Below are 19,504 nucleotides of genomic sequence, written 5' to 3' on the forward strand. Positions count from 1 at the left end.
GACTATTAATCCTCTAGATCCACAGGTACTCAAAACATGAATTAGAACAAACATTGATTTACAAAAGCATATTATTAAAAAGAGTGAACGCATCACGATATGCATATATTGCAATCGGACCACATATGATGATTGCTTATTTATTTTGAATACTTGGATATAAAAGTCTCATGTAAAAGGATTAGCCAACAAAAGCTTTGTACTACCTCCTACAACTACAATTACTTTCCTCTTCTGAGATTATAAGCAGCGTGAACACATCATTCGCATAGCTCAAACGCAGAACCCGCCGGAAGGAAGGGAAATCCATCCAAATTGTTACACTGGTCTCAAGGTCAATGCTTGTCAATTAATCCCAGAGGCATTGTCCACCTCTGGAAGGCCATTCTCCAACGCTCTAACCAGCTTCTCAAAATAGTTCCCGGTCACCTTCGTCAGTCCTATGAGCTTTAAACGGAATTCCTGGAAACTTTCTGGAGGGCCCTCAGCATAGATTAACTTTTTCACCTCTCTCTCTCTCTCTCTCTGCACATTTGTGAAGCCTCTCCAGGCTAAACTCCGCATAGCCTTGCAAGTGTTCGAAGAACTGCACCTTGAAACGCTCATCCTCCGGAATTAAGTAGCCGTACGCGTAAGTCCATTGCAACACCTGCCTACTTTCAATGATCTGTTGCCATGCCTCTACAATGAACCTGAGCTGACACTCCAGTTTACATTGCGCGTACTCTGCACCTTATGTAAATCCTCAATAGCTTTTCGCTTCGAATACCGATTGTTTGCCCATCGTTCGTAATAATGAATGTATCTCCCCAAGTATATCTTTGCCTTCTTTTTATCACTCTCAGCTTCACTGTCAACAACAGGATGGTAAACATATCGATTGCAACACCCATACATTACATTTGGCTCGAGGCAATACCAGCAAAATCTAAAATAGCAAGGTGGTCTGCAGGTCATAGTATTACACCCTTGGTTCTTCTCAATCGGTCTTTTGCACTTGGGGCAAGGCTTGGTATTCACTAGTATCCACTGCACATTATGTGAATCGTCTTTGTTCTTCAAAATCCACTTTCCCACCGTCCTGCAGTTTACAGGACGATGAATCTCCTCACAACAATTCCAGCATAAACTGTTTGAGCAAAGACATGTAACGTCATAACTACCATTCATCCCGGTATCATCATCATCAGCATTGCCGTTGTACTCAACAGCATAACAGCAATCAGGAGCAGGACACCACTTGATCTTCCTATGACCCTCAAAGTAGGATCTTAAAAGGAAGTGTTTATACCTCTCATAATCTTCCCGGGTTGTCAATACGCCGATTAAATCCGGACCAACAGCTGCGCCACAAGGCGGTTCAGGACATTTCAGCATCAAACACGCAAGACCTGTTGGAAAATCAAATCAAAACAGGTTGTTAATGGTTAAAGCAAGCTGTTAGTTTCTTTTCAGGTTGTTTCCAGCAACTACAAAGATCATTGCTCCCTCCATCTGTTAGCCGAAAGCTGATTACAAGACAGCAGTGTGCTGCCATGTGATGTATTAGCTGAAAGAGTGTTGATTGCAAGCTGGAAAGATAGCTGCATATGAGTGCTAGACTGTCCAAAGTTCTTGCATGTGTTTTAAAGGGTGTAAAGATGTTAAACACCCCATTCATTGCATGTGTTGTTGCATTGTTTATTAATTTCTGTTTTGTATAAATAGGCCATCTTGCTAAGCTTTAGATCATCCCATCCGAATCCCATTTCCCATTCATTTAATTTCAGCTTGTAAGCTATTGAGTTTGTAAACTCTCTTTTCATATATCTAAGTGCAAGTGTTTTACCAAAGCTTGTTGCTTCCCTCCTTTCTCTATTTCTTTATATCTCTATTTCTTTCCTTGTCCAATTTTATTGAGAGTGAAAGTGAGAGGTGTGATAGAGTTTGTAAACTTATCACCCACATCTATTTTGGTATTGAGTTAGCAAACTCTTGTGAATACCAACAAGACCGTCATCGATTGAAGTGCGAATGTAACCTGTCCAGCAATTTCGACAAAAAGGATGACCGCAAAAAGTAGACGAAACACTTTCGCATTCATATGCATATTCATAAAAACATATTCCACAAGTAATTATATCTCTGGCATTGAATTGAACCACTGTTTTTTTCATTAACCCTACCTTTTCGCGGACTTTTATCCTCGTCCAAAAACCACTCCTCGTTAGCCCTACTAACCTTCCAATTGAAGTGAGGGAGAAGAAAGCATGCGGCGTATTTCGGTAGGGAAATGACATCAGACACTTTGTTGATATCATCCTCTTGAATTTGGCGAATCTCTTCTTCATTCAAAACAGTGTAATGTAGGGTTTTCGACTGACAAGTGTCAACCAACTCATACCGATCTTCTGTGTCAATGTTGTCGTCGTCGCCATCCTCTTCTTGTTCTTCAAGAAAGCCAGAGTCGTCAACGTCACAAGGACTTTCATCACCGCCATTTTTCTGATCATGCAGTCTGCGTTTCTTGTCCATGCGAATCGTCCAGGGGAAAGGGAATTGGAAGAAGGAAATGAAGGAAATGAGAGGGTGATTGTGGAGAAATTTTTCCTGGTACCCGCACATCTGCTGATATGGAGTTCCCCACTAATAAATGTTTGACACTTGTCCTATGGTTAATGATTTTGTTGAAATACCTATTTTATCCTTATCTTTATTTGTAGAAAGTAATTATTAAAAAAAAAAAAAAAGAATAAATTGTAACAAAGATCTAACAACTTTAATTAAATTAGAGCAATTGTCCCTCAACTAAAAATCTAGTACCATTGATCTCCCAACTCATCAAAATGTGTAATTATGGTCATTTTCGTCAACTTCGTTAGAATTTTGTCAAAATGATTTATGTTGAAATGATCATTACTACAATTACAATTAGGATCCCTCAACTCATCAAAACGTGTAGCTATAGTCTTTTTCATCAACTTCATCAGAATTTTGTCAAAATGAGTTATGTTAGAAGGACTATTGCTGCAATTGGGTTTAGGTTAAGGAACTATTGCTCCAATTGAGTTAAATTTGAGAGATAATTTCTTCAGTTAAATTAAAATTGAGGGATCCATGATAATGTAATTTTAGTTGATGGACTATTACTTCAATTAAATTAAAATTAAATACCCTACAATTTACTCTTAAAAAAAAAATAAAAAAATAAATAAAAATAAAAAAATAAAAAAAGAGGAAAAAGATGAGATTATTCCGTCCACCGTCACACCCATCCCCCCGACCCATCCCGCCATTCCCCTCACCTCTCCTTTCCCTTTCTTTCTCTATCCTTCTTTTTCTCTCTTTTTTCCCTTTTTATTTCTTCTCCTGCGCCCAAAAAAGAACACAAGGGATGATGGCGACCTCAGCAGCTGATAGATCGGGATTGGATAACGCCAGTTAAATCACCGGCCAATGATGGAGGTGAGTGCACTGGATGGTTGATCGCTGTCGTAAGATTGGAGAAATTTTTAGTTGTGATGGAATATAAGACGTATTTTTATCTAAGTAGTGAAAAATTTTAATTTTTAAGTTATTAACATTTTAACACACATAACTTATCATTTATATAGGAACATGTGGTGTACCACATCGTGTGATGTTCACACTGAAAAATCTCTAGTAAGATTAAGGGTAGCCATGAGTTTTTGATTTTTTTCTTTTCGAGGTAATTTTTGAAACAGCTAGCATTTTTTGAGATTTTAAAAAATAAAAATATAAAGGTGTTAAAAGATTATTGGTGGAACTCCATTTCAGCATATGTGCCAAGTACCTGGAAAAATTTCTCGTGATTGTGGGAAGGCAGTTGGAAGCGGTTTCTCTTTCAATTAGGGGTAGGGACTTGAAATTGAAAATCGAAACCAAAACACGAACCAAATTGGACCGCATCGAACTATTCGGTTTTACGGTTTTGAAACTGAACCGCAGTGTTATAAACGATTTGGTTTCGATTTTGACTTTTGAAAACCGTACCTCAAATTAAATATAATGTTTTAATTGATTATTTGTTAAAGTTCATAATTTTATCATGAACTCAACACTATTCGACAGATATTATCACTCATCAGTCTCTCTCTTACCTAGCTCTGCATGCTAAGGAGAAATTATATATATAAAAAAAAAGAGAGTAAAAACTATATATATTTACCACTCCTCTGGACCATATGAAATGTGATTTTATATGTTCATGAAAAATGAAATGATCAGCCATTATAGTAGCTGGAGCCTGGCGTGCTTGCATCCCTACAAAATGTTAGCTTTGATTTCTCATCTGGCGCAGATTGTAGAAGAATTTGCTACATGTTTGAATTTATCTTTGATGAAGTTTTGTGCAATTTTAAAATCGCATCGAACCGAATCATGCCCACCTCTACTTTTAATTCTGACTACAACGAGAGAGAGCTCATATATTGAGAGAAGCTGCTCTCAGTGCTGACAGAGGTCTTTGGTTTTATGATTTTCATTAGGGTTTTTAACTTATTATTTTAATTTGATTTAAGGGCCAAATGGGAAAATGTGAAAGATTTTTTATGTTGGGGGTGTGAAAACTATTTTTTGCTAATTTGGGAAGATAACTATTGGGTTTATTTTATTTTATTTTTTTTCTTTTTCCGATTTGAGGGGTTAGTAATTTAATTAAGGTATTAAGCAACGGTTTAATTAAGCTGTGTAATTTAACGGTTTCTGATGAGCTTGAAAGAGTGTTTGAAGTTTATTTATTGCTTTGCGATTAATGTATAACTAAGTTGAAAATGTTAAGGCCCGAGTTAAAAGACTAATGGCTGGTACAAGGTTGCTCAGATTTTTCTTGATCAATCAGATTATTGTATCAATCAGATTTTTCCCGGCTCTCCAAACTGAGGCTAAGGCCGCCCTCCTGGCGGTCGCCTCGGCAAATGATAACGGTTTCTTCGATGTGGCCTTTGAATGTGATTCTCTGGAACTCATTAGCAACATCATCCCAAGCATGGAATTGGACCATATTTCCTCCGTTAACCAAAATCCGGAATCTTTCTCATTGTTTTCAGTCAATTAGATGGCAATGGATTCCACGTCAAGCGAATGGTGCAGCCGATTGGGTTGCTTCGCAATGTAAAAGAAGGATGCGCACTAACGTTTGGGTCATTAGGCCCCCATCCTCTCTAGTTCATATTTTGTCGAAGGATGGTCTCCCTTGCCTCCCTTAATTTGTACTGGCTGAGATAGGTGAGGTTAGCAGATTGGACCTCAGCCTCGCTACCAGGTCGTGCTCTGCTCATCTCCCCTGTCTTAGCTTTGGGCGAGACCTTCTGTTGTTTTTCTTCCTCTGTCTTTCTGCTTTCGTTTGTAAGTTCTCTTTGTCCAAAAAAAAGTGATAACCGACGGCCATCGAGTACAGCCCATGATCTATCTCAAAATAATATCTTTGGCAAGCGTCTATGATTTGCCCCATCCCCAAATTGATAGAGAACCCTAACTTTGAACCATCCACATTGATTCGTCAGTCAGATCTTATTATAATTTAAAAAACTAATACAAATATCAAAGAAGATATTTGGATTTCATCTAAGAGGTCCTCAATCCGAAAAGACTTAAGCAAAACATAAAAGACCAATTTGGCCATATTAGTTGCCACCGTATTAGTGAATTTAAGAGCGAGATATATCTGAAGATAAGCAAAAGCGCATCCAAGTATTGAAATCATCCACGCTCAAACTCAAGGGAATGAGATGGGACTTCAAAGTCAGGGGAACACCATTCCTAATGAAAATCAGACACTTGGCCAATTGACATGAGAAATTCCACACATAGAAACTACAATAACGGAAATGAAAACACTCTCTGACAATTAGTAGGAATGACTCTGAAAGGGAATTGACAAATGAACCAACTAGTGTCCATACCAAGTGCTCAACTTCATCAATGAAGCTACTAGAAACATCAAAGTAGACCTAAGAGGAGCCGATAACAAACCAAAATTAAACAAAAATATTCATTTGGCGAGACTCACAAATAACCTCACCAAAAGAGGCATTTATCGACAAAAGAGTAAAACAAAAATCAAAGATGCAGCAATTCATGAGAAGATGATGAAGAAAGGCTACGAGAATAAGGACAGTGGCTGCCACCGGTCTCCAATCAAATAAGGAGTCTGCGGCCATGAATTTTGTAGACCAAGGATTCTGATAGGAGGAAGGAGAGGAAGATTTGATAATTCGACACAAGACTTACATAGAAGTGATGTTTCACATTGGTGATTTTGGTGCTCTTAAAGATTCATTAAGGGCCACATACAAGTAATTCCCATGTTTTGAAACAAAATCACTTATAGTGCTATGTAAATCTTCCGGTTCATCTTTAATAAAATTACTTGTATATATAGTGTGATTTGACGGGAAGAAAAAAAAAATTTCCCTTACAGGGAGAAGAATGCTTCGCAAAAACCTCATTTCCAAATTCAGTTTCTGCGTTTTATTTGTATTGCAGATGAGTGTACGATGACATTTTTAAAGTGGTGTTGTTACCTCCTACACTCTGCTAGTGATTTTGCTATTTTCATAACTCCCAATGAGATATCAAACATAACATTTATCAATGGCAAACAGAATTTGATTAGAAGAAATATACTACACAAAAGGTTTCATACCGAACAAGAAACGAAATGAAACTTCCTAAACAAGTTACCTATCTCATAACAAATCATCTAAATTGGAGTCCATTAGATCATAAATAAATGGGGGAGGAAACCAGAGAGCTAGTTAACGCCTTCTCAGGAGTCATGACACACCTCTCCAGGGTCCATGTTACATTGGAGAACAAGCATTCAGAAGTGGCACACTGGTCACATGATCAAGACTTGTGAATCCCCTGTATGTCCAATTCAGAAAGATCATTCTCCAACGCTCCAACCAGCTTCTCAAAATAACTTGCAGTCACCTTTGTCAGTCTTACGAGCTTTATACGAAAGTCCCGGAAACTTTCCAACGGACCTTTAGCAAAGAGAAACTCTTTCATCTCACTCTCAGCACATTTGTGAAGCCTCTCCAGGCTGAACTCTGCGTGGCCTTGCAAGTACTCGAATAGCTGAATCTTCAGTTCTTCATTCTCGGGAATGTAGTACCCGTATGCATACGTCCATCGCAATACCTGCCTACATTCAATGATCTGCCGCCACGCCTCTACGATAAACTTGAGCTGAAGCTCCGATTGACATTGTATGGCGGCAAGCTTCATAATGTCCTTGCTCTGCACATTATGTAAATCCTCTATTGCTTTTTTCTTCGAAGACAGATTGTTTGCCCATCGTTCATAATAATGTAGGTATTTCTCCACGTATCTCTTTGCCCTCTTTTTATCCCTCCCAGCTTCAACCTTGTCCGGGTCAGTTCCCGTATATTCATCAGTTGCCCTGTTATATCCATTGCAGCATGTATGTCCAGTATAATTCTCGAGGCAATACCAGCAAAATTCATACCTGCAAGGGTTTGCGCAAGTCATATGATTACACCCGTTGTTCTTCTCGATTGGTTTCTTGCACTTGGGGCAAGGCTTGGTATTCCCAAGTATCCACTGCGCATTCATCGAGTCGTCCTTGTTCTTCGAAATCCAATTTTCCACAGTCTTGCAGTTCACAGGACGGTGAATTTCCTCATTGCAATTCCAGCAAAACCCGTACAAGCAAAGGCACGAAACGTCATAGCTTTTGGTTCCACCTGCATTGAATTTCACAGCGTACATGCAATCCGGTGCAGGGCACCACTTGATCTCCCTGCGCCCTTCAACGTAAGATCTCAAAAGGAAGTACTTATACCTCTCATGATCTTCTCTTGTCGTCAAACCCTCGATTAAATCCGGTCCAACCGCTGCCTTGCAAGACGGTTCGGGACATCTCAGCACCATCAAACACGCCGGACCCTCATCTATCGCTGATTTAATATAACCTGTCCAGCAATCCCGACAAAAGGGATGACCGCAAACAGCGAAAAAAACATCCTTTGATCCATACTGATGATCATCAAAACATATTCCGCAAGTAATCAAATCTGTGGGATGGAAACTAACCACGGGCTTCCTCAACAACCCTACCTTCTCTCTGACTCTATCTTCGTCGGCGAACCACTCCTCGTTGACTTTGCCGACGCTCCAGTTGAAGTGTGAGAGGAGGAAGCATGCAGCGGATTTCGGTATGGAAAGGATAGTAGAAACTGTTGTGATATCTTCCTCCTGCAGTTGGCGAATATCTTCCTCTTTCAATATGGCGTAGTTTTGATATGGATTATGAGACGAATCAGTACTTTCGCTGAACTCGTAGTGATCGGTGCTGTCGATGCTGTCTTCTTGGACAAAAGCAAATTCATCATCGACTGCGTCGTCTTCTTCTTCTTCAAAACGTTCTGATCGATCTGATTCTTCATCGCTGTTTATGACGATGTAGTTGTCGCCGTTCCGGTTGCGTTTCTTGTCCATGGTATACAGAAACCCTAGAGATTGTTTTATTTGATTCCTTCCGTTTTATTCTTTCGCCGATAGCGATGATTTCGACAAATAGATCGTTTCTTTCGGAACGATCAGCCCTCTACGGAGTCACCGCAGTCGATGTGATCCCGAGATAAGATGGGATGGACGGTGGATGAAGGAGGATGAGGCACTGATGCCTGATTAGGTATTTATAGCGACGGAGAGTTGCTCTGTGTCTACTCTTCTACTGGAATTGAAGAGATTTTTAATGTAACTGGTACATGAATGATACATCACGTGTTATTATACAAATAGTAAGATATGTGTGCTAAAAAATTAATAACTTAAAAAATAAAATTTTTCACTACTTCTTTTAAAACACGTGATTTTCCCGTCACAATTAAAAATAACTGAAGCTTTATCAGTGGTATTGCGATTCTTTATGCCGTTTTGAAGTTTTGCCCCACCAACAGGCCCATAACCAAGTTGGAGAGAACCACTGTGGAACGGCCTAATGATTAGAGATGAATTTCAGACCCATATTCGAGACTGCACGTCTAGATTCGATTCCTGACGCTTGAAATGCATTTGTGAGTCTTTCTGGCTCCCGAAAAAAGTGAAATAGTGTGACGAAGCCACTAGGTCTCCTTTTTAATTTAAAAATAAAAAAAATAAAAAAATAAAAAAAAAGTTGAGCTCTGATTTTTGCAAAAGTTTGCATGGTCGATAGAAGTTAGACAAGAGTGGAAGAAAAGGAGTTAGCCACGATAGACGTCCTTTTTCTTTCACTTTTTGTTTTTTTCCATCACTCCACGGAATTAATGGTGGAGGAGTTGGAGATAAGGCGAAGTGGAAGCAAAGGGCCAATAATTCCATGGAAAAAGAGAGTTTGGAGATTGGTGCGGTGAGGTTGCTGGTTGAATTGCCACTGGCGACCGAGTTATTAAAAATTTCTCATCGGTATATGCACTTCTTTCAGTTTTTCATTTGCTTGTATAAAATGTTCACGATCATCTCCAATCCGTGGATCAAAATCCAAAATTTTTAACTTGAAAAATTTAAGTTATAATTTAGAATCACTATCACCACTTCCACTACCGTGTCACTATCAACAAATGTTTCAAAAACACAAGTAACAAACCAATATCAGAAGACAAGGTTCGAACAAGTCGGCTCGTTTTGGTCCCAATCTTTTCCGAACCTCGTCTTCCTCCTCAAACCACTTGTCAAACAACTTACTTGCGTTCCAATCACGGCGGCGGAGTAAGATGATCGCCGCGGCTCTTGACACGAAGAGTGTTGAGCAGATATCTGTAATATCACCGAGTTGGCGTTGGCTCATGTCTGCTTGTTTCAAGATTGTGTAGCGAAGCGGTTGCGACGCCGTTTGATCGTCTCTGAGGAATCTGTTGGAGTAGTGAGTAGAATCCATGGTGGAGGAGTTGGAGATAAGGCCGAGAAGTGGAAGAAAAGGACCAATAATTCCATGGAAAAAGAAAGTCTGGAGGTTTGCTGGTCCACGACCGACTTTTTAAAAAGCTTCTCGTCAGTATATGCATTTTTTTTCAGCTTTTCATTTGCTCGTACAAACAACAATGACGTTTCATGCTAATAAAATGAGGATACGTGATGATAAATGAACACATATCGTTACATTATAAGCATAAGACGCTACTGTGAACTATGACATGCTCGAAAAATCGACATTTTTTAATAAATCAAATTACCAGAAAATGTTTCCGGAAAATGAAGCAAAAAGAATGGAAAGGAAAGATTATGCAAGCTAAGTTCATCCCTCAAAAGAAGCTGTCAAGATATGCAAGGCAAACTCTCGCTTTACATGGTAGCCAAAAGGTCTCTCAGTTCTGCTACGGTGAGAAAGGTCTCTGTCGGGTAAATCTTGGCGACGAGTTGAGCAAAAGTTTCATACTTCTCAAGGAATTCCTTCTGTCAAAATCCGCGACATTCATCAGATATTTTCAATGGGAAGGTGAAGGAACTGTTTGCGAAGAAACTTTTGTTACGTACCTTGCATTTTTCCCATAAAGAAGGCAGCAGTTCTTCGGAAGTCATGTTTTTCTGCAACTTCTTGTACATTGCAGTGATGGACTTGTCAAGCTGTACATCCATGAAAGTGTTAGAAACGAACATTCACAGATGAAACTATTTCGGATAGGTAAATCAACTCACCCCGTATAAGCTTGATTTTAACACCTTCCGCAGATCCGCCTTTGACAACCCAAGCTGGAAAGGGATCTGCAATTTGTGAAGGAAATGAATATCAGCCATTACATTCAGAAAATTAAGACTTCGAAAATAAATATCTCCACGTAAATCATTCGGGCAAATTACACTATACAGTCCATTCGCAGGATGGGGCTCAATATTCTTCATGGTGTAAAGATGTACTAATCAATGGACACAGTTTCATTTTCACGAGTAGTATGACGTAATTAAGAGTGGTTTCATTTTTTCACTTGTTTTTCAGATAGATATTTGAGATCCATCTCAGCCGTTTACACACTAACCTCTTCTGGTGCGATTGTAAACATCAAATCCTCTATTTTTCGAGCAAACTGGAAAAGCCGTTCAAATTGCTGCCAAAAGAAAACACAACGAGGGTAAATGTCACCAAAATAGATCTTCCCTTGAGAAAACTGCTGCGTCTATATATATGAACATAATTCTACAAGGAACAAGGGGTGGGGTGGGAAGAAAAAATTATATAAAGATTTGGCATCAGGATAACTCACAGTGTATATGATCATGCTGTTATGGCGTGTGCAAGCTTGTTCATAAGCTTCACTTGCCTGGTGATAAAATTTGGCCAAGGTGGGCACAACATTTGCTAGGTCATACAAACTGCAACCAAACAGCTTCCCATAAAAAATGGTCAACGAAAAAAGAAAGCATTGATCATAGTAGAAAGGAAAAAGAAGAATACCTATTCTGAAATGCAGCATAGTTCTCTAATAGAAAAAGATCAGAATATTTTGGCTCTGTTTGTGCAATTTTCTCCAAAGTCACAAACATAATGCTAACCTGTCAAACAATTGATCTAACGTAAGAAAATGGAGACGCAGTTCTGTTAAAACATCAAACTGATAGACAATCAAATGTTATCATCATCTATCTTCACACAGCCAATAGACTGCAAGGTTTAGAAAAAAGAACGTTGCCCTCTGAATTCAAACTTGAGTAATCAGTGTGATAACTAAAAATAAGCTTTAATGGAATAGTACATAGGAAGAATACTAGCATGGTGTATAATTGAAGCATAATTTTAAGAAAATCTTCCTCATACTGCTTGAACCACCATATTGCTGGTGAACCCAGCAAACAAAACCATTAAAATCAACGGTTATTGATTATGCTGTATACCATGATATCTGATAATCATCACTTTCTTTGCATTATACTACCAATGACGAGAATAATTTTCAGAAAAAAAAAAAAAGAAAGAAAAAAAAAAAAGCACTCACAAATTTTGTGTATGCTTGATCAACCAAATCCCTAGATTGTCCCTGGATGTACTGCTCCATTCGTGTTGCCAAAGTAGCAAATCTAAGTAAAAGGGAAGACAAGCAAACATAAGTAACTGTAACTGCCTGATCAGAACAGATAAATTTCTATGGGAAATTGCATTCCTCAATTTGAAGACATACAGAATTATTTCCATTTTTGTTTTACATATATGATAAATATGGCAAAAAATGCCAGTTCACCTTGGGATGTATGATAAGACACCCATTTGTCTAACATTGCGCTCGTTTTTTTCAATCTGGTGGCAAGCTTCATCAACAAACTGCAAAGGATCATAAACATTACAGGGGTTCAGAATCTTCAGAACATAACCTCAAAAACATATGATGATGATCACCACTAATCACAGAAACTTACGCGACTGAACTGCATAGAAACCCTCGACTCTAGATCACCAAGCAAGAGACGCACAAATCCTGCTGCATCAGCTTTCTGACCAGAAAGATAGCGCTCTGTAATCCCATGCATTGATATGCAGCGTAAGGGATCAATCTTGTAAGCCCAATCCACAACGGCATAAAAGTCTTCCTGAAAACTATATAAATTGGCCTCTTTTATTTTTTCACAAGGAACTTTAAAATGACTACAAGATAGTGCATGCTGCTATGCACAAGTCATGACCAGGATAGAGAGGCTGAACTGGTGAGGTGTGCAAATGAGGCCCTAACAACAAAAATCAAGAGCAGGTACAAAAAAATAGGCAACAAGTTCTGCACATTACCTGGATTCCATCGAGTAAATCCTGAAGAGATTCATTTAATGCTGCAAGCTCTCCTGAACTTTTACCTACAAAATTAGACAATTGTTTAAAATGCAAGAGAAAGAAGCAGAAACAGCCATTGCAGTCAGTTAAAATATGATCAGAAGCACATAGGTAATTACAACAAAAATATAGCGTAAATTACCAGCCTTGCTGTCCTTGTCATCAATGTCCATGATTCCCAAATCATCGTCATTGGTGTCATCAGACTTATCTCCATTAGCAGTACCCCCAGGAGGATTAAGTGCTGGAACTTCAAAACACATAAAGTGCGCAAAGAAAGAACTCTGCAGTTGCACCATTTTAGAATGGAGATTTAATACGGAGATATGTGCTATGAAGATCAAAGAAACTATAATGTAACTTGACTTTAACCTCATCTACAAGGAGTGGGATAAAAATTGTAAGCATCTTGGAATAAGCTTCAGAAACAGCAGAAGTGTCTGCAGCATTCGCATTTTGACCAGACCCAGTAGAAGTTTCAAGCCAGACGGTTGGATTTCTTGATGCTTTTGTACTAGCACGAAGCTCATTTGCAAATTCACGAGCCTGTAGGTGTCAAATTATCTACTCAATCTTTCAAACTGATCAAACTACTTAACTATCTAATGTCTATAAAAGTTTATTTCGAGAACAAGAATGATTTGATTAGGTTATTGCAATGTTGAATCAAATCACCACCATTTTGGCTTAACTTATTACAAGTTGATTCTACATTGAACGACCAAAGCATCCATGTCACAATCTTATCAGGAAGCCTGGTGATCAGATGGAAAACCCAAAATATGGCCAATCAAGAGAGGTCCATCATATAAGACAAAATTAAATATAACTGATAAAAACAGCAACCAAATAATACTTCTAACACATATATATATATGAGTAACATTCAGGTGATAGAATATAAGGTTGTGATTCTCACCTCACGACGAATAAGCAAGTTGAGGGAGCTACAATATGCTTTCCTCAAAGCGCCCATGCAATTCTTATCAAGACTCTGCAAATGCAAAGAGAAAGAGAGGGGGAGAGTGGGGGGAAGGTAAGCAAAGGAAAAAAAACAGCAGTGCACAAGCGCAAGTAGAAAGAACAAAATTCCTAATGGTTAATGCAATTAACTTAATCGACCTTTAAATGTTGCAGAAGGCGAGCATATGTTCTGCATTTGTACCGTAGATCAGCATGATCAGGCCTTTTCAGTTGGCCCCGCTATTTTAAACAAGCACAATACTGAGCATTAAGATGCATACACAGGAAATGACAATTTTGATCATATTGTAAAAGAAACGTCTCCTAAAGTGTACCTGAGAAAAGTAGCTCTTGTCACTTATCATAAAATCCACCAAACTAGCAAAATAATTTCGCAAGAACTCAGAAGCTTTCCTGACAAATGTAGATTTCAATTTTTCAAGTTCTTCTCGCTTCTCTTTAACCTGTAAGAATTTCAATTACTACTTACAAACACAATGAGGTTTCCAATATCAATAATCAAAACAGCTATTTCTAGTCTAGCACCTCAGTAATGAGAGGGAACTCTAAATTTCAAACATCTGGCCACAAATTTTTGAAAAAAAAAAAAAAAAAAAAAAGAACTGAACAAATGAGATAGGCAGAATGCTTACAGCCCGTATATTTGCATATATAGGGTCCAAGTTTGGCGCTTCAAGACTGCGTAAAGCACCAGCCAACCACTCACATGCTTCTATGTTTTGAAGCATACGTGCTTCATCAAATGAACCTCCCGTCAAACATGCGGCATACTACACAAATGAAACAGCATTAAAGAGACTGTAGGCCTAAACAAGTTGCCAAAGTTAAAACTAACAAGTTATCTCTCAAAGCTAAACATGAAGGACACCATACCTCAGAAGGAACGCGCAAACCTAGAAGAAGCTTATCGAGTTCCTCAATGAGTGCTCTATTATTTACAGATTGCACCTCCAACTTGTTATTGCGGGTTTCTATCTGGACATTGCAACGGAAAAAAGTTACAAGCATTCACGTAAAGGACATTTATACATCCAGCAGTAGTATCTTAAAACTATCTTATGACATGGCATACAGAACCACCACTTCTTTAGTCAGAACCCTGACTAAATTGAAGCCAACACAAGATTAGCATCAATACATTTTTAATCAACAAGAATAAACATAATACCATCAAGTTTCTTGGGAAAATATGAAATGTAAACAACTTTATATTGGACGCCATATGGTAAAAGTTTGAGGGAGGAAAGGAAACAAAAATTCACCACTAAAATTATTGTTAATATTTTCATATACAATGGCATAAACAGGCAAATTGAAGCTTTGACTAGATGTACAGTGCTAAATTCATGACAGATAAAAAATATACACGAAAATAAATAAAGAAAATTTTCCACTGAACTGCATTGGAAATAAATAGTGTAGTCCATAAAGGATCAGCAAAAGTCTAAAAATTATCAAAGGTAGCTAAAGTCCCTACTGATTCGATGTCTTCTCTCATGTGTCTGAGTTTCACATTGAAAATGCCTAACCATTCGTCCATGTCATCGACACAATTTGTTGCTGCCTCAAGGCCTTGCAATACCTACAAGACCCATAAATGAACATATAAATGACAATAACACGTATCTTCATGGAAATAGACAACCACCAGTCAATGTCCTAGAAGCAGGTAAAAGTAGCTTGCATATCAATCTCATTGAGACAATGTTAAAGCAATGTACCCAAGTAACTGGAAGATGAATAAAGTTTCTGAGAATGAGGTAGCAACACCTTTTTATTCAAAAGCAAGTTGAAGAATCTAAACAGCGCAAGGTTAGAAGATGAATGAGAGAACATCCGTGCTAAGCAATTACAGTGGTTGAAAAACCAGATAACTGGCATGCTTAGACCTGCCTGGCGCCATTTATATCATAGTCACATGGGTGACAACAGACATTAACCGTATTGAATTGACAGGTAAAAAAGGAAGATTAAAAACCTTGGCTTTGTTTGGGAAGTGTGAAACCAAGCAACAAACAAAGAACATAAAAAGGACAATAAATAAAAAACCTAACAAAGAAGAAATGCAGCAAACGGCATTGTATTCAACACAACTGATAGTAATAGAGTCACCTCGTCGATCAAGGGTTCACTTTCCAAAATGGCATGCACATTTGCTGCTTCCAAAGCCAGAAGCTCTCTCTTCAACCTTTCAGAAAATGCCTCTGCTTCACCAATACCCATGACATAACTGCATAGCACACAATTCAACTAAGTGACGAAGAGCACCCTATAAAGACATGGCATTTGATGCCTGCCACTTGGAAGTTGTCAAATCCAACCAATTGGACTTTTACATTAAATAACAATAGGCAAGGGCAGGACAATTTAGGATTCCCCAGTTGGTCTTTGAACTCTTGGCAGGCATCAATGCAGAATGTGTCATGAACTAAGCAGGCTCTAAACCAAAGTTTTGTCTATCAGTCTAATTTTTTTTTTTTTTTTTGAAAGTCTCAGTCTAATTTCTAATCAGGAAATGACAGACAACCATTTGTATCTAGAAGACGACCACAAACAAAAGAAAATATAGTATATAGTGATGTTTTTGAAAAAAAAATTACAAAAGACCTTCCTAACAATCAAATAATTCAACCCACCTAGTGCTCATACATTTGTTTTAATTTACAAACAGACATCACTTCAATTAAAATCTTATCATACCAATATTCCCAAAAAGGACAAATGAAACAGAGCACAAACATTTTCTACATCACATCAGAAATAACGATACAGTACATACGTTCCCAAAAGTGCCTCCATGTCCTCTTCCTCAGCTTGGGAGACAAGTTCTTTTTCAACAGTTACTTTCAAGTCACTTTCCGTTACTGTAGATGCAGCAGGTCCCTCTTGCTCCTTTCCTTGGCTAGTGACAGCTGGTGTATTTTCCTGAACCATTTTTTACAAAAAAAAAAAGAAAAGAAAAATTGGAGACAGAAATAACTGCAAATAATAATCTAATAAACTAACAACTAATAAATAAAGTTTCAGCTGCATGAAGCCAAAAACTAGGACAAGTTCCATGTAGTGACATGAAAAACAAAACAACAAAAGAAATTCACATTGACAGAAAATAATCGTCATAAAGTTGTAACCATGATTACTGATTCCAAGGGAAGTGAAACCTTAAAACATAATTATCTTGCAATCTAATCTGTACATAAAAAACAGTACAAGTGTACAAATTCATCATATGCACCTTAGCCCAAAGAGCCATCTCCACGACATCTATACCAACAACTTTAGGAAGCTGACCAAGAGCATCTTTGCATATGTTCAAAATGCAAAGTAAAAGGCGGTTCCTACACAGAACAGAAAAAGAAAAGGAAAAAAGAAAGATAATCAAAATCTTATCAATCTGTTTACTGAAAGATAATATCGAAATAGGTGTATGTCCTCCATGGCTTACCTGTCATCAATATTTCGCATGGTCCATTGAGGAGGAGCAACACTTTGACTCCTAAGATTATCAAAGCCCTACAAGAAACTCCATCAGACCAAAATGGAGAATGGCACTCCAATTTTTCTCAAACAATGGTTCCTTTTTTTTTTTTAATTGAAATAACCCTAATTCTTTGCACAAATTCCCACAATATATACAGCATAGACACATGGAAGATGGAGCACTACCTACCAGGGTAAAAGTACACCCACTAGGGTCGTTCGTTAAAACCTCCACCTTTGAAAGATGCTTTAGTTTGTATAACTTTGCAGGCTGCAGTAAAAGAAAATTTCTGATTAATTGCAAATCGTAATCCAAGTCCTAATCAAGCACAAATTTGCAGTACTAAATAAGACGTTGCTGTTAATGACTTCACCTCAAGGACTCCTCCGGTGGAATATTTTAAGACTCGAAGAAAGGCTTTAGTCCTCTGGCCCTTGGATTTTACTGCACGAAAAAACAAAGGGTGGTCACCAACACAAATTAAGTATGACTAAGCGCATGCGGTGATCTACATCCGCCTGAATATTTATACTAGAGAGGGGAGTTATGCACACATACACAGGCATACATTAGCAGCGAAATTCGAGTTTACATTAGCAGCGAAATTCGAGTTTACATTATCAAATGACCGTCACATTTTAGAACAATCGGAAAGGAAGGTCTCAGTCAGTAGTATCCACTATCACAGTCATACATTAGCAGCGAAATTCGAGTTTACAAGTGTAGCAAGAGAAGGAAAAAAAAATGTAGACCATCCCTTAGAAATCTTGTAATTCAGCTCAAAATTGTTGAATCAACCTCGCTGATAAAAATCATTACTGTGCCATTTAAGATGCTCTCGTGCCTTGTACAGTCCTGTTAACGAAAATATGCACAAAGACAATGCTTTGGAGCCTTCTTACAACAATGCACCAAGACAAGCTAACAACATTATCATCGAAAAAAACTAGTTCTAGTCACACTCCTTAAAGTAGTAGAGATAAATGATACTGCAAGTTCCAAAAATTGATATTATCTATCTTCCCTGTAAGATTGACCAACTTAAGCAATATTAATCGGCATTTACGAAGCTCCCCAATCTTTACTTCAACTCTTGTGAATAATACAGATCAGTCAAAGAGTTATATTTCTTCAAATTATCCAGTCTGAGCACCCAAACACATTACCATCCAACCGCATTGCGATTATCTGTTTCGATTCCGAATATATACTATAATCATTCCAAAATAGTGAAATGAAACAAGCCTAACAATTGGACAAGTTAAAACTTAGTCTGATTCTTCACAAAAGCTCAATTTCTCTTCCATTTTTCCACAGCGCATAGAATTTGTAATCGATTGAAACTACAGGGATGAAATAAAGACGCAAATGCGTACCGGAAAGAGCCAGAACCCTAGCTTTGGCCATGTCGCGGCCGAGCATGTGCGTTATACCCCGGATCGCACGGCTCTTGGCCACGCGGATCGACATGACGACGCTCTGCTTGGTGCCTTCGATGGCGGCCTCGCAGGCCCGCCGAAGCTCCTGGTCGTCTGCGCTGGATTTCGCCATCGCCGGTGGTGGTGGTGGTGCTGCACTCGGTGGATCTCAATCGGACTCTGCTGTAGTTTAATGGTAAAATATACAGAAAAAATGGAGCGAAGACGAAAATGCGAGAGTATACGTTGGCGTTGTGTACATATGCTGGGGAGTTCAAATTGCCCATTTTTTCTCTACCGAGCCTAATTGTTTGACATCTGTCCCTTCCTTTCACTGGCTGTACGGAAGTTTCGGGTTTGGATTAAGGAGGACCCGAAACGTGTCGGGTACGGGTAGAACGTAAAAGGGACCCGGCTTCTCTACCCTCTCACTTTTCAAACACTCTCATTCTCTCTTATTTTGTGCGGTCACAATTAAACTACGTTAACATTTTATATTGATTTTTTTATAGAGATAATAAGACAAAAATAATAGTAATATAAAATATTGACGTGATTTAACTGTGATCATACAAATAGAAAGGGATGCGTATGGAAAATCGGAGGACAAAGAAATCAGGTCCCGTCAAAAGGGAATAAAATGAATTAAACTGCCGTTGGTACTCTTGAACTATCACCTTGTTAAAAATTGACCCTTTTTAGTTATTTTATTGATGCACTAAAGCCCTAACGTTTTAACAACGTCTAAATCGAATATGATTCAATTTTAGACAATTTTAGCTAGTTTGAAAGTTAAGAGCTTTCATTCATACAAAGAAAAATAAGGTTAGGAACTAATTTAGAGTGATACTTATAAAA

General features: G+C 38.2%; 3 protein-coding genes across 3 annotated transcripts; all 3 read right to left on the minus strand.

The window, feature by feature from the left end:
• Nucleotides 1–84: 84 nt before the first annotated feature.
• LOC103955495 (probable E3 ubiquitin-protein ligase ARI5) lies at nt 85–2,719 on the minus strand. The gene is given in 5 exon segments (XM_048588281.1): nt 85–516; nt 518–720; nt 723–1,391; nt 1,994–2,180; nt 2,182–2,719. Coding segments are annotated over 5 exon segments (1,653 nt in total). The 5' UTR covers nt 2,605–2,719; the 3' UTR covers nt 85–345.
• A 3,868-nt stretch (nt 2,720–6,587) lies between these two features.
• LOC103955455 (probable E3 ubiquitin-protein ligase ARI8) lies at nt 6,588–9,838 on the minus strand. Its single transcript, XM_009367353.3, has 2 exons — nt 9,697–9,838; nt 6,588–8,731 (listed from the first exon to the last, which is right to left on the minus strand). Exon 2 carries the CDS (start codon nt 8,464–8,466, stop codon nt 6,850–6,852), a length of 1,617 nt encoding a protein of 538 aa, XP_009365628.2. The 5' UTR covers nt 8,467–8,731; nt 9,697–9,838; the 3' UTR covers nt 6,588–6,849.
• A 303-nt stretch (nt 9,839–10,141) lies between these two features.
• LOC103955454 (exocyst complex component SEC3A-like) lies at nt 10,142–18,959 on the minus strand. Its single transcript, XM_009367352.3, has 25 exons — nt 18,605–18,959; nt 17,602–17,672; nt 17,418–17,498; nt 17,193–17,260; nt 16,983–17,085; nt 16,527–16,672; nt 15,860–15,977; nt 15,225–15,329; nt 14,621–14,722; nt 14,380–14,517; nt 14,062–14,190; nt 13,886–13,966; nt 13,683–13,757; nt 13,136–13,309; nt 12,906–13,047; nt 12,722–12,786; nt 12,358–12,528; nt 12,183–12,262; nt 11,940–12,021; nt 11,402–11,499; nt 11,211–11,319; nt 10,986–11,054; nt 10,648–10,713; nt 10,486–10,575; nt 10,142–10,404 (listed from the first exon to the last, which is right to left on the minus strand). Exons 1-25 carry the CDS (start codon nt 18,777–18,779, stop codon nt 10,294–10,296), a joined length of 2,649 nt encoding a protein of 882 aa, XP_009365627.2. The 5' UTR covers nt 18,780–18,959; the 3' UTR covers nt 10,142–10,293.
• Between the last annotated feature and the right edge of the window lie 545 nt (nt 18,960–19,504).

This window comes from the organism of the source record quoted next, unplaced genomic scaffold (genome assembly GCF_019419815.1).
Source record: "Pyrus x bretschneideri cultivar Hongxiangsu unplaced genomic scaffold, Pyrus_bretschneideri_v1 Contig28, whole genome shotgun sequence".
Lineage (NCBI taxonomy): Eukaryota > Viridiplantae > Streptophyta > Magnoliopsida > Rosales > Rosaceae > Pyrus > Pyrus x bretschneideri.

Excerpts from the sequence above, each read along its gene's own strand:
- LOC103955454 (XM_009367352.3), bottom strand. The coding sequence starts at position 18,779 with ATGGCGAAATCCAGCGCAGACGACCAGGAGCTTCGGCGGGCCTGCGAG. Across the intron at positions 17,261-17,417 it reads GTGGGTGTACTTTTACCCTG|GGCTTTGATAATCTTAGGAG; the intron begins GTAGGTAGTGCT and ends AGTTTCTTGTAG. Across the intron at positions 14,518-14,620 it reads GTTTGCGCGTTCCTTCTGAG|TATGCCGCATGTTTGACGGG; the intron begins GTATGGTGTCCT and ends TCATTTGTGTAG.
- LOC103955455 (XM_009367353.3), bottom strand. The coding sequence starts at position 8,466 with ATGGACAAGAAACGCAACCGGAACGGCGACAACTACATCGTCATAAAC.